This window comes from Micrasema longulum, unplaced genomic scaffold, assembly GCF_059751315.1.
Source record: "Micrasema longulum isolate JH-2025_06_02 unplaced genomic scaffold, ASM5975131v1 h1tg001107l, whole genome shotgun sequence".
Lineage (NCBI taxonomy): Eukaryota > Metazoa > Arthropoda > Insecta > Trichoptera > Brachycentridae > Micrasema > Micrasema longulum.
This window is the reverse complement of record NW_028278295.1, coordinates 185,834-198,702: the sequence shown is the minus strand read 5'-3', so window position 1 is coordinate 198,702 and position 12,869 is coordinate 185,834. Positions and strand designations below refer to the sequence as shown.

General features: G+C 33.3%; 1 protein-coding gene across 1 annotated transcript in view; it reads left to right on the top strand.

The window, feature by feature from the left end:
- The first annotated feature begins 4,686 nt into the window (after positions 1 to 4,686).
- The window catches only part of LOC148277007 (putative G protein-coupled receptor Mth-like 3), a 55,905-nt gene continuing 47,722 nt past the window's right edge, over positions 4,687 to 12,869 (top strand). The window contains exon 1 of the mRNA XM_088233452.1: positions 4,687 to 5,458. Coding sequence (XP_088089578.1) covers positions 4,820 to 5,458 — 639 coding nt within the window. The 5' untranslated portion in view covers positions 4,687 to 4,819. The remainder of the gene's footprint in view (positions 5,459 to 12,869) is intronic.

The window sequence follows — 12,869 nt, the reverse complement described above, 5'->3', positions numbered from 1 at the left end:
AAAATTGCTTTGTCTTGAAGCGGTATATTTTACGCATTCGGTGGCAAACCGTACGATTCAAATTACAGACTACACCCTTGACAAAAAAATGTAGGCTCTTGCATTTTTTTGTATTTGTTCAGAGTAAGATAGTACAATACATATAGATTTAGGCAAAATTTTCACTGTCTGGTATACGTAGTTTTATTCTTATTATTGTTTGTGCTTACCAACATAAAACAGTAAATTGTTGCAGCTGAGTTGTGCGTTGTGCGATTAGAATTTAAATTTTCTCGAGTAGTCGAGGGCAATTTAAGTTGTTATCGACTATTCGCGGAAAAAGTAATTTTGAATGTTACCGATAGCCGATAGAACATCGTCTTCTTCATAACAATTATTATTAATTTTTCATATAAGTAGTTAATTTTGATTCTTGGAAAGTGGAGTGGAATTCTTCTAAATCGAATTTTTTATAGTAGTATCCTGCCTGATATTCCCTCCGAACCTTGGTACAATAGCGCGTGTAAACTCAATAGGTCTAGGATTGTAACTTTTTGCCGTATCAGACCTGGCCACTGTTGCACTCCGTCCCATCTGTTTAAAAATGAAATTTTTAAACTCCAATGCCTGCGAATGTGGAGGCATTGGAGATCTTAATCACATTTTTTACATGTTCTTTAATGACTGGGAGGAAAAAATAATATGATATTTTACTTAACTTTTTTTATAACCTTTCCAATTAATTTATCTCAATTTTTTTCTTGTACAAATTGTTTATTGATCAATTCTATTAATATTTTTTTATGTTCAAACTGTTCTCTATTATAATTTGTAATGTTTGTTTCATTGAAATAATTATGTTTAAATTAATTCTTTATTTTTTACAATAAATTTATGTTACATTTTTAGGTTTATGTAAAATATTTTAACGTCATTATTACTTCCTGGCGTTTAATTTTAAATTTAAATTTTAATAGTAATAATTTATCATTAATATAAGATTATGTTTGTTGATATTTTTATTATTTTGTTGAAATTTTTCTAGTTATTAAGTTCTATCACCCTTCTAATATTTTACTGTAAGTTTCTCTTTTCTGTTAAATAGGCACTATAAGATTTTGGTGGGTTTTTCTATTAGTGCCTATTTCAGTTTATGTTTAAATTTTTGTTATGTGTTTATTATTAGAATAAATATTTGTATGTAATTCTTGTACTTATATTTTTGTTGTCTATTGTTTGTTATATTGTTTTTCCTTTCTGTTTATGTAGTTCTTATGTTTATTAATGTAACTTGTTTTTGGCCGATGTTATCAAGTTTTGGTAAAAGGCACTAATCAAGGAAAAAAAAACACGAGTGTTAAAATTGTTCCCATTTATTGATTATTCAAATCACTAGATATTAGGTACTTTTACTTACAACATAAATACTTGCAATTATTACTATCGTGATGACTTTATAACCTTTTGATGAAGGCAGTAACTAGGCAGAAGTTGATGTATAAAATCTATGCACATACTCGTACTATATTGTGTCAAACGTAAAGGGGCGTTGTGACGAGGTATTAAGATAATATTTAGAATAATTTAGTTTTGCACAAAAACCGTAGTTAAAAAAAATAAAAATAGATAACGTTTGATATTTTTGCGTTCTTATTTTTTTTTACCTTATATACTTTGAGGGCATTTTCTAAAAGTCGTAAATAAGTCAATATTAGAATCAAGTCATGATAGTGCGAGGTTTGAACCCCAGACTTGGAAGATATTGAAAAAATTAAATATTCTCATAAACACAATTATTTATATACATTTAATACATATATTCACATTAACATATACTGAGTTTGTTATTTTTTACAGTCTTTATGAAATAATAACCGATGAATTCAAATTATATGATGAATGTTTTGTCACCATCAATGTTTCTCAATTAAAATAAAGGTAATCATAATAATCACTGTTTTTTAACAAAAAATACAATTTCTGTATCTACTACATGTTTCAGGTAATACATTTCTCTGGATTATGTCTAGTCTGCTAGGTACAACTAGGTACAAACTGTTGTAATGCATTTATTTTTGTGCAAAATAAACAATAAGATGACTACATACCTAGTAGTTAATTATTATATAGTAATACAATATTTAATTATACTATTTATTATTTAAGAATGTTTTTTAGTAAATTTTCAGATTTTTCTCTACCTAAACCCAGTCACCATTTTTTTAAAGTTGAATCCGAGTGATCTTTGGGTAACATATTGAATATTTTGGGGCCCAGAAACCTGAAATTTCGTTGCCCGAATTCAGAGTTTGTGGTTTTCAGAATTGAGAGATACATCGGTGTATAATTTATTTTCGATCATTTTACATATAAAATATTTCATATACTTCGGATGCCTTCTGCTTTGATCACGCTTGTCTACTTTACAACGGACCAGGTTCTCGACGTTCAGACGTCCGTTGCTGACTGTTCGGAACCTGGCTTAGGAGGAGGCACAGGATCTGGCGGCCGACAGAGATACCCGGAGGCTCTTTGTGGACACCGTATGCTCCAACCAGGAAGCGGACACGGAATGATGATGATGAGGATGAATATTTCGGTAGGTGAGTGTTGTTAATTTAATTGAGTGGCCTAAACTGCCTCATGTGCATTATTTAAGTGAATACGAAATATTTTATTTGGAAAAATTGAAGGGTAATCGGTAATCGGCCAAAGAAAATTTTTTACGCTAGAAATATGTGCCTTTGGACAGGACTAGGGAAAGCTGAAGATCTACTGCGCGGCGCCCAGGAACGGTGTTGATGGCAGTACTGGAGGCTGGTTTAAGTGGTGCTCGTTCACGCCCGATCAGTTAGAAGTTAGGACACCAGGCCGGTATTCTGCACGCTCTCTAGGGTGTAGAGAACGCATTGCTAACACGTAATTTTCGTATTGATTAGTGCTAGCAATACTTTTTCTACCCCCGTGAGAGCGTTCAGAATCGCACTGCATAAGTAAAATAATTATGATAAGTTTAAAGTTGACTCATTTGAACGTGCCTTTATGAAGAATGTTGGTTTATCATGTTCAGTTACAGCATTTATGAAGTAAGTTTAAATGCAATAATAAATTAATACTTAGTAAGTAAATATTTACATAGTTATATGCACTTGCGTATTGCGTATTGCGCATTATGTACTAGCACATAAATAATTCACGTGGATCGTCGGTAATTCAAGAAGAAGTCATCATCACCATCATTCCATGTCCGCTCCCTAGTTGGAGCATATGGTGTTTACAAAGAGCCTCCATGCATATCTATCGGCTGCCAGCTCCCGTGCGTCCTCCCAAGTTAGGTTCTCGTCCCGAAATTCAGACAGGAACTGCCGACGAAGAGTCAGCAGTAGACGTACAGGATGTCGAGAAATTGATGCCTTGTAAAGTAAGCAAACGTGGTTAAGGCTTTCAGGAGGCATCCGCAGTATATGGCCTAGCCAGCCGTGTCGTCTCCGCTTGATGACAGTTGTCACCGGAGTTTGCTGCGTCCGTTCTCTTATTACTTCATTCTTCCAAAGTCAAACCGACGCACACCCATGATTCTTCAGAGACACCTATTCTCAAAACTTAGAATTTTGCCCTTGAGAGGTGCCACGATTCGCATCCGTAGAGGAGTATAGGTGTTCGGCATTTAGTTTTCACTGAGTAAATTTCCGATTTCCAGACAGCCTTCACACTGTTGAATGTGGCACCTACTTCTCCTAGCCGCACTCCTAGTTCTTTTTGTGAAATATACACTCCCAGGTATTCGAAACTTTCGACCCTTTTGATGATTTGGTTTGACAGTCAGGGGATTTTGATTATAAAGGCATGAAGTGTGACACAGTGCATGGGTTTTTGCGAAATTGATTTTTAAACCCATGCATGCGGAATACCTATTTACCAACCTGATGACCGCCGACTGTATCGTCAATTATAACCGCATCATCGGCATACTCAAGGTCGCAGAGTTTTTAAAAGAGGGAGATGGATATTTCTCAATTTAGTGGAATTTACTTCCTTAGAATGAAGTCCACAAGGATTATAAAAATGGACGGTGCAAGGGCGCAACCTTAGCGAACTCCGGTGGTGACCTCAAACCAATCTGCGACACCATCATAAATGTTATTTTTCTGTGTATACATCAATTTGATAAACTCCCCCAGAGGTAAATTCCTATCTAATTGTATACAAACATTTGGATATACTTTAAATATGGTTGATTAAACCCTCGAAACTTCGGTAAAAAACCCTATCGATCTATTAAGAAGCAATTTTATGCAATTAAGAAAAAACAAATATTATTTATAAGGCAGTTCTAAGAAACTCGGCATCCATCAGTGTAAAAATATCATCAATATTTTGCATGTCACAAATTTATGATTTGTTGCATATAAAACTGAAAGGGGTATCCTCATAATGCATGTAAGTACATACTCCTTCTCATCAAATTAAGTGCTAACCGGTCGTGAAACTACTCGATTGCGTGATCTCGAAGTATTTATTAATTCATTATGGAATTGCCATACACGTTCCTCATCATGGTTCGGGCCCGGGTAAAATGAATTCGCTCTGAGGTCACAAATAATAATTGTGTTCGGCGAACGCGGAGGTGTTTTTTTGCCATCAGCGTGAAGTAGTGAACGGTGCTTGCCATTTCCGTGACCAGTTCGTCATAACAATACAAATAATCATGTCGCGAATCAATAAAGTTCAGTGAATATTTATTCTACTTATCCGCGAAAAGTGGCAAAAATATGTAATGTTTGGACTGTGAGATTACTTTATGGTTATACGCTTCTGTGATTAAGTTTTCCGGTTCGCGATGTACAAGCAATGTTTGATTATGACAGTGTTTATGTTCAAAGTTACCGCGATATCTTCAGACGTCACCGTAAGAAAATGCTGCAAACACGGAGAAGATTTGAATGAAATTTCCCGATGTTCTAACGCCACAGAAACAAACTCCACCGACTGGCTACCGGTTGATCCCTTTATTATTAACTCGTCCAAATCTACGATTAAAATCAGCAAAGAAATAGTAACGGAAACAGTCAAAAAAATTTATGCCGGTCGCGTTGACATCGGATTTCCTAAATGTGATCCAGTGTGGAGAGATATAGCTATTTCGTGGAAAGATCCTGGGATTGAGGATCAATTTTATTTAATTTATGATAGCGATAAAAAAGTAAGGCTGAACTTGAACCGAGATACGAATTTTCATACAAACGTCACGCTTTCGTTCAGTAACGCCTTTTCCCCGGACTCTTATTGTGTCGATAAAGGGCCTAGTGGATCATACATCGCTACAATGTGCCCATGTAAAGAGACAACTTGTATAAGAAAATGCTGTTATCCTAAAATGGTTTTCGATGAAGACGAGAATAAATGCGTCACCGTGGATTCTCTCAACTTGACAGATGCTGAAAACACGGCCTATGGAGACTGGAGACCGAATTTTGAGGTATGCGATAAATGCGGTTTTTATGTTTTAAGGAAAATAATAAAAATAAGTATTTATTCTTAATACGCGAATCACCTTGTTGGGAGGCTGAAAAAAGGCTTCCCCGTACCCCAAAAAGAATAAACAAGCTTCGATGAATCAATTCGTTATTATGGAAATATTATTTATGTTGATGGTTATCTGAATAATCTTGCTGTGAGTATAATATACATATTTATAATCTAAAGTAATAAATATATTTTTAAGAAATCCGAATCACTTAATGATGGTGACTAATAAATAATATTATAATCAATATACACGTAGGTATAATGTTAATCAAAAGAAGGAATATACAAAATGGTTGGGTGCACGGTAAGAACGTGCCATTTTACAAGAGAGCAAAGAGAAGAATAAAAACCTCGTTTGTCGGATTCTGGGTTCATGTATTTATTAAAATAGATTTTCAACGAGAACGTTCAGCGCTACGGGAAATTAGACATTTTTTTTCTTACACGCGGTAAAAATTAGAGCATTTAATTGTGTGGCGAAGTTTCCCGAAAATAAATGAAAAAAATAAACTTCTTTGATATACGTCATAAGTTCACTCAGATAAACTAATGATAGAATGTTGTGATAGATTTCCGATCTCCGACGAGAATTTGTGACGTTACGTGCGGAGTAATTTCAAAACTTTTAAAAGTCATAGCGCTGGATAGATATATATATATATATATTTAATTTTGGCATTCTTTGATAGTCTATTATTAATTTAAAAAAATTAAAAAAATACTGAACTTCCTCATTCTAGTAATATCTTTGATAATATACGAGTACAATCACAGAAAATAAAAAATAAAAACGTCTACAGCGTATTAAAAAAAAACTTATCTTTTGAAATGTCAAAAACGAGCTCGTTGCAGCAATTGTTTCAATTTGACTTTTTTTGCTGGCCATTTAAAATATTTTGTAAGTTTTCAATATTCCATTTTATTTAACTCTTTCAGGAATAATATCTCAAAAATCTAAAATAACCTCCTCCAATTGGCATTTTGATAAGATTTTAAATAATTTTAATGTTATGAGGATTCGCAAATCGACGGTTCCCACGTAGGGGAGAGTGGGGTAATGCAAACCAAACCACGCCATAAGAAAGCCGCTTTTTTCTCCAGTACTGAACTGCATTTCGTAGGGGAAAGTCGCGCACGTCGTTCAAGGTAGGAACCGTTGTATATTTGCTTTTATAATTATGTCATATAATCACATTCTTAGATGGTGTTATTTCTGTTACTAATGTAGTAAAGTGATATTAAATTTTATAGAAGAAACTGTCACTTACCTACATATTCAAATAGTATTAAACAAAATCAAAGTTTACAGTGTTAATTAAAAAACATTTTTTTAAAAATCAGATAGGAGTCAAACCCACACTATAAAAAGGAACCAGTGGCTTTTAAAAGGTGAAAAATTAGAATGCCATTAAAAATTTAAAGTTGTTTGTGGACGAAAATACAGTTAAAGAAAATGTTTTTCTGTTAATTCTGTTCCGAAAAATATGATAAACCCCTACTGAAGATTGGGTAATGTGCTTGATATAACAATTATGGGCCCATGAAAAATGGAGCAGTGAAGAAAGCTGCTCAAAAGGGTTTATATGTAATTTTTGCTGAAAACGGTAATATTAACTATTACACCGTTGCTTCGGGTAATTCCGAATGGCAAGTTTATTGTTTTTCATATTTAAAATGTTGCAACAGAGAGAGAAAACATTTTTGAGAAGAGAATATGGAAATCTAGGCATTTACAGGGCTTATGACCTGTCATTAGCTGGTTTAAGTGGCCACTTTAACTACTGTGTAACATTCACCATTCTATCTATGTTTGAACATCCACATTTCCTCAACTCTTCCATATGTTGACTTTTGTAAAGTAAAAGAGCTGAAACCTTTATAATGTGCGTGAGATTCATCCGGCTGAACCAATTCACCTACTAGGTAACGCCTAAAAACAGTTTTCCAATTTTCATACTTCTCCTTTTACCAGGTAGTTAATTCAACAATGTTTTGAGTAAGTCCAAATGCTTGTAGACTGCCTGGATTTCCTCTCTAAGGAGTTATTCATATTTAAATTTGTTGCAACAGAGAAAGAAAACATTTTTGAGAAGGGAATGTGGAAGTCTAGACATTTACTGGGCTTATGACCTGTCATTGTAATCCAGCCAATCTGCAAGCATTTAGATATACTCAAAACATTATTATTGTTTTTCGTTCAATTTCGTATGGTTTTTATTTCTCTTTTAATGTACGTTTTTAAAATCTTACATGGAAAATACAAACGTTACGTATGTTTAAAATAAATGAGTTTTGATTATAAAGTTTTATTCTTGATTTTTTTTCGTTTTCCCTTAGATATTCGCCATTACCCCACTCTCCCCTATACTATCAAAACATTTTTTGCATTGCATTTTGCAAAGTTTACAGTGTCCTTTGAAATACGATAGATACATGTTTGGCAATTCTACAGTATCTGATAAATTCTTTAAAAAAAATCAAGGTTTGTTTTTGCTCTCCCGTAAACCCCGATAAATGTAGATTCGATAGTATACGTAAGGACCTTTGTAATGAAGAATAATAGGTGATTGCTGATATGTATATATTCTAAGTGACATTTTAATTAAACATATGTATTGAACAACTGAACCAAAATAAAAAACGATCACGGTACTATTTTGAAATAGGTATATTTAGGTTTGCCTGAATTATTTTATATCTAAGCGATAAAGTAATGCGAAAAATTTAAAAAAATAGCTTACGTAATTTTTGATATTGAAAATGTTAAATTTCAATTACAAACGAATGCTGAACGAAAACATTAAAATAAGTTAGTGATATTTTTCGACGGAAGTTCAATGTAACTAATAAAAAAAATAATACAAGAGGTTGACACTTAAATCTATTTAGTTTGATATACAAAAAACAGTTTCATTTCTCTCGCAACATTGTCAGACTATCAACCAGTCGTAAGCATTATATATTATAACGTTGCAAAATGAAATAAAAATGTCTGAGCTGTTTTACTGGTTTTTACTGCTGTTATTACCGGCTACTGAAAATCGCCTTTAAAACAATGAATTAAATCTGAAATATTATTGTATAAAAATATAAACATTTAAAAGAAAAAGCATAATTAATAATACTTAACTCAACGTGATTATAAGTTATAATTTCGAAAAAATTTGTAGTGAGATAAATTTAGATTGAATTATTCGCTCGAGTAAATTCTATGGTTCTAAAATTGATTCGAATAGATAAATAGCATTAAAACAATAATAATGTAAACACAGGAGTAAAAAACGACATCGTATATAATTATATTAGAATCAAGTCAAGGAAATGTCAATATAATAATAGACACAAAAATAACATCCGCTCGAAATGGACCGGTTTTATTTTGGTTGCTCGGGTACCTACTTCTTTTGTTGTTCGGTAAAAATAAAAATTAGTACCTACAGAAACGATTCAAATTGAATTGTAAATAAAATTTATTAGTATGCACCATGTATTGGTTGTAAAAATAAGTTGGAGAGGACATAACAAAATGGTTAATGAAGTTTTCTCCTTCATTTTTACAATAAATTAGTCAATAATTCATAGCATTTTCACCGTACACTGCGCAAATATCGCGAGTAGCTTTGGCAGCTTTATTCCTGGATTGAACGCAAACCGAAGGAGGGGTCGAAAATGTTCACTTTCGTCTACTTGATGTTCAGTTTAGAAATCAACAGAACTCACTGACTAGATCTTGTGACGTCACAGGTAGAATAATTACAAAACTTTAAAAAAAATCTTAGCGCTAATAATATTTTATTTATTTTTTGGCTTAGTCTATTAAAAAAAAAAAAAACACTAAACTTCCTCGTTCCTCAACTCTTCTATCTGTTAACTTTTGTGAAGAAAAAGAGTTGAAACTTTCATTGTTGGGGATGATATTCACCTGGCTGAAGTGATTTACTTTTTTACTTCGCTTCAGCTTCAGTTCCCGAAAAATTTAGGCGTTTGTGCGACTGGCTGTCCATGTTGCTGTGACTTAATTATGTATCTACATAAAGTGTCCCTTTTTTCAATCCGTGTCTCTTGTCTGAGGATGGTGATTACGCCTGACTCCAGGCATGGCTCGTCTGTAAACAGTCTTCCTCCATCTGGAACGGTCTTGTGCTCTTCTATAGGCATTCGTCAGTGATGATTCTGATAATTCAGTGACTGTGCCGCTCCATCTTGTCGGTTGACGTCCACGCGACCTTGTCCCTTCGACACTTCCCAGGAGAATAGTTTTCTCCAAACTATCAGAGTTCCCTCTGGAAATATGCCCAAAGAACTGCAGGATTCTTTTCTCGCACATGAATGTTAGTCTCTCTCTTATGTTCAGTTCCTGGAGTATAGATGTATTCATACGTCTGGCCATCCACAGAATCCGCAGCATTTGCCGCCAACACCACATTTCGAAAGCTTCGATTTTTTTTTTAAAGATTCCCTCAGTGTCCAACACTCTACACAGTACATGAACACTGAGAAAACCAAGGTCTTCTCCAGTCTCTTTTTGGTGTTAATGGTTATTCTGCGATTCTTCCAAATCTTTACCAGCCGACTCATAGCACTTTTGTGTAGGTAGAGGTAAATTAAAAGCAGATTTAATAAATGAAATGGGTTTTCTTATGAGCTATGAAGATGTAGTTATGTGGCACAATAATCTTTTCCTTTCTTACCTCTTCCCAGTTTATTTAGGGTCAGCCCTTCTGGTCCCTCCTCAGGTCCCTTTCAATACTGGTCCACCAGGTGGCTTGTGGATGACCTCAGGCTCTCTCGTGTAGGGATGGATATTCAAGGAAAGTCTGACCACATTATCATCCTTCAGTCTATTAACGTGTCCGTACCATTGGAGTGTAGTTTCTTTTAGTTTCTCCGAAATAGGCACGACCCCAAAACTACCGCGAATATATCCATTTTTTTATTTTGTCAATCTTGATAACACCCGCGGACCACCTTAGCATCTTCATTTCTGCAGTATGAACTTTTTTTTTTGGTCCAGCATTCTGATCCGTAAAGCATAGCTGGATGAACGGCCGTTTTGTTGTAAGATTATTTGTTGAAGGTACATATGTGTATAATAATATATAAAATGTAGCAAATACAAAAATACACGTTGCCCGTAAGTTGAAAGCGTTTTATTTTATTTATTTATTTAATACTCAAAAATCTACTGTGGCACAATTATATATTTTTATGTCCCGACTTGTTAGAAAATTCTGTGTTAAGTGAAAAATATTTTCGAGTTACGCATTTTACAGATGCAAGATGTAAACAGTTCACTGTACTTCATACTCCTACTCCTATTTATATATCTCCGTAAAAAAAAATGCCTATCAGTTCATGAATTACCTCTTCGTTTTAATTCTTACCGTCCACAATATTCTTATTTCTTCTCTAACTCATAACATCATGCGGCTCGACTGTGGAATCGTCTCCCATCCACTATCAAAGATGTTTCTACAGTATCCCTGTTTAAATTCGATTTATCTTTCTTCTCTAACTAATACAGTGTCCATGCGGCTCGACTGCGGAATCATCTCCCATCCACCATCAAAGATGCTACTACAGTATCTCTGTTTAAATCACGTCTGAAGAAACATCTACTTTCTCTTCCTAAATCTCTCCTTCTTTACTGTTTCCTCTTTTTTCCTTTCCATTGAGTAATGGTATTGATTTAAGATAATTAATACAAAAATACATTTATTTATATTTTAACATTTTCTATTGAATATGTTTTGTTACTTGAATGATAAATATAAAACTATTATTTTATTGGTTGGTTGGAAGAAATTGCCATTTCGCAATAAGCCCGCCAATGTACAATTAAAATGATGTATGGGTTCGATTCCCGGCAGGGTTAAAATGAAAATATTTGACAAAAAGGTATTTTCACACTAAAATATATCATAATTCCTGGACTGGCAAATGATTTATCTTACATTCATGTAACGAAAATGATCAAGGTACGATGCGATTGGTGTACCAATGCAGTGCTCTATGCACCGTTAGGTGAGGAAAGGGAATGATGGCGATGATGATGATTGTATTGTATTGTATGCATTTATTTTTTTAAAAATATATATTTTTATCTCTTTTCTTTCCTTGATTCCTCTTTTTCTCTCTTTTCAAACTAATTATCTGATTCCACGTTCATCATCCTTTCATATTTATAACGTTCTTTTAAAAAGTAAATAAAAGCAAGCCTATATCCCCGTTAAAAAACAGCTGTTATTTTCAATTAAATAGGTTTCTTTTCACGTATATATCTATTAACATATATTTTATTTTTTTTTACCAACTTTTCTTTTGACTAGTCTGTTTTTCCGTTCGCCAAAATATTTATTCATTGTATTTGAAGTTTTAAAAAAATAAATGTTAAAACATGATATAATCATTTTAAGGTATTGATTAGGTTTATTAAGATATTGTTATAGTAATTTTACAATAATGAGAATAGTATGCATTATAATAATTAATTGATCATATTAATAATTCAAAAAACAAGATGGACTCGTTGGACAGTAAGAATAATTATATTATCAGCCTATTATTGCATTTTAATGTGGAAAAACCGGAATCGAATGTAGTTTGACTACAATTTCTTAAAGTAAAAATGGGACTGTTTTAAAAAGGCTTATTAGAATTTTAAGGATGCCATTCATGTGGAACGTTTATATATATGTAACTCAATCAATATTGATAACTGTTACTATGCAGAATCATTTAAATTTGTGGTTTTCCTTAAAACAAGTCGACGCAATGATCTTGTAAGAATTTGAATCGACATGCATTTGATTCTTATTGAGAAGTATATGATATTCATACTTACAATAAAACTAAAACCGATTATATTTAAAAAATATTATTAAGAGAACCCGACGAAAAATTTAATAGTTACTTTACAATATTTTGAGTCAGTCCAAATTTTTGTAGACAAGGACTGGATTCAACTCCCTAGGGAGCTGTTAACATCAACATATTGCAACAGAGATGAATAACATTAAAGATAAGATAATATAGAAGTCTAGGCATCTACAGGGCTTATGACCTGTCATTGGCTGGTTTGAGTGGCCACTTTACACGCTGTGTAACATTCACCATTCTGCCTATATTTGAACATCTATATTCCTTCAATTCTTTCATCTGTTGATGTTTGTGAAGTTAAAGAGCTGAAACCTTTATTTATGCGGGTGAGATTCATATAATTTAATTATTTCACCTACCCACTAGGTAACACCTGAAAAAAAATTTTTTTTCAATTTCTATACTTCGATATGAACCAAGTGGAGGTCATAAGCCCTGTAGATGCCTAGACTTCTATATTACCTTCTCGAAAATGTTCTTCA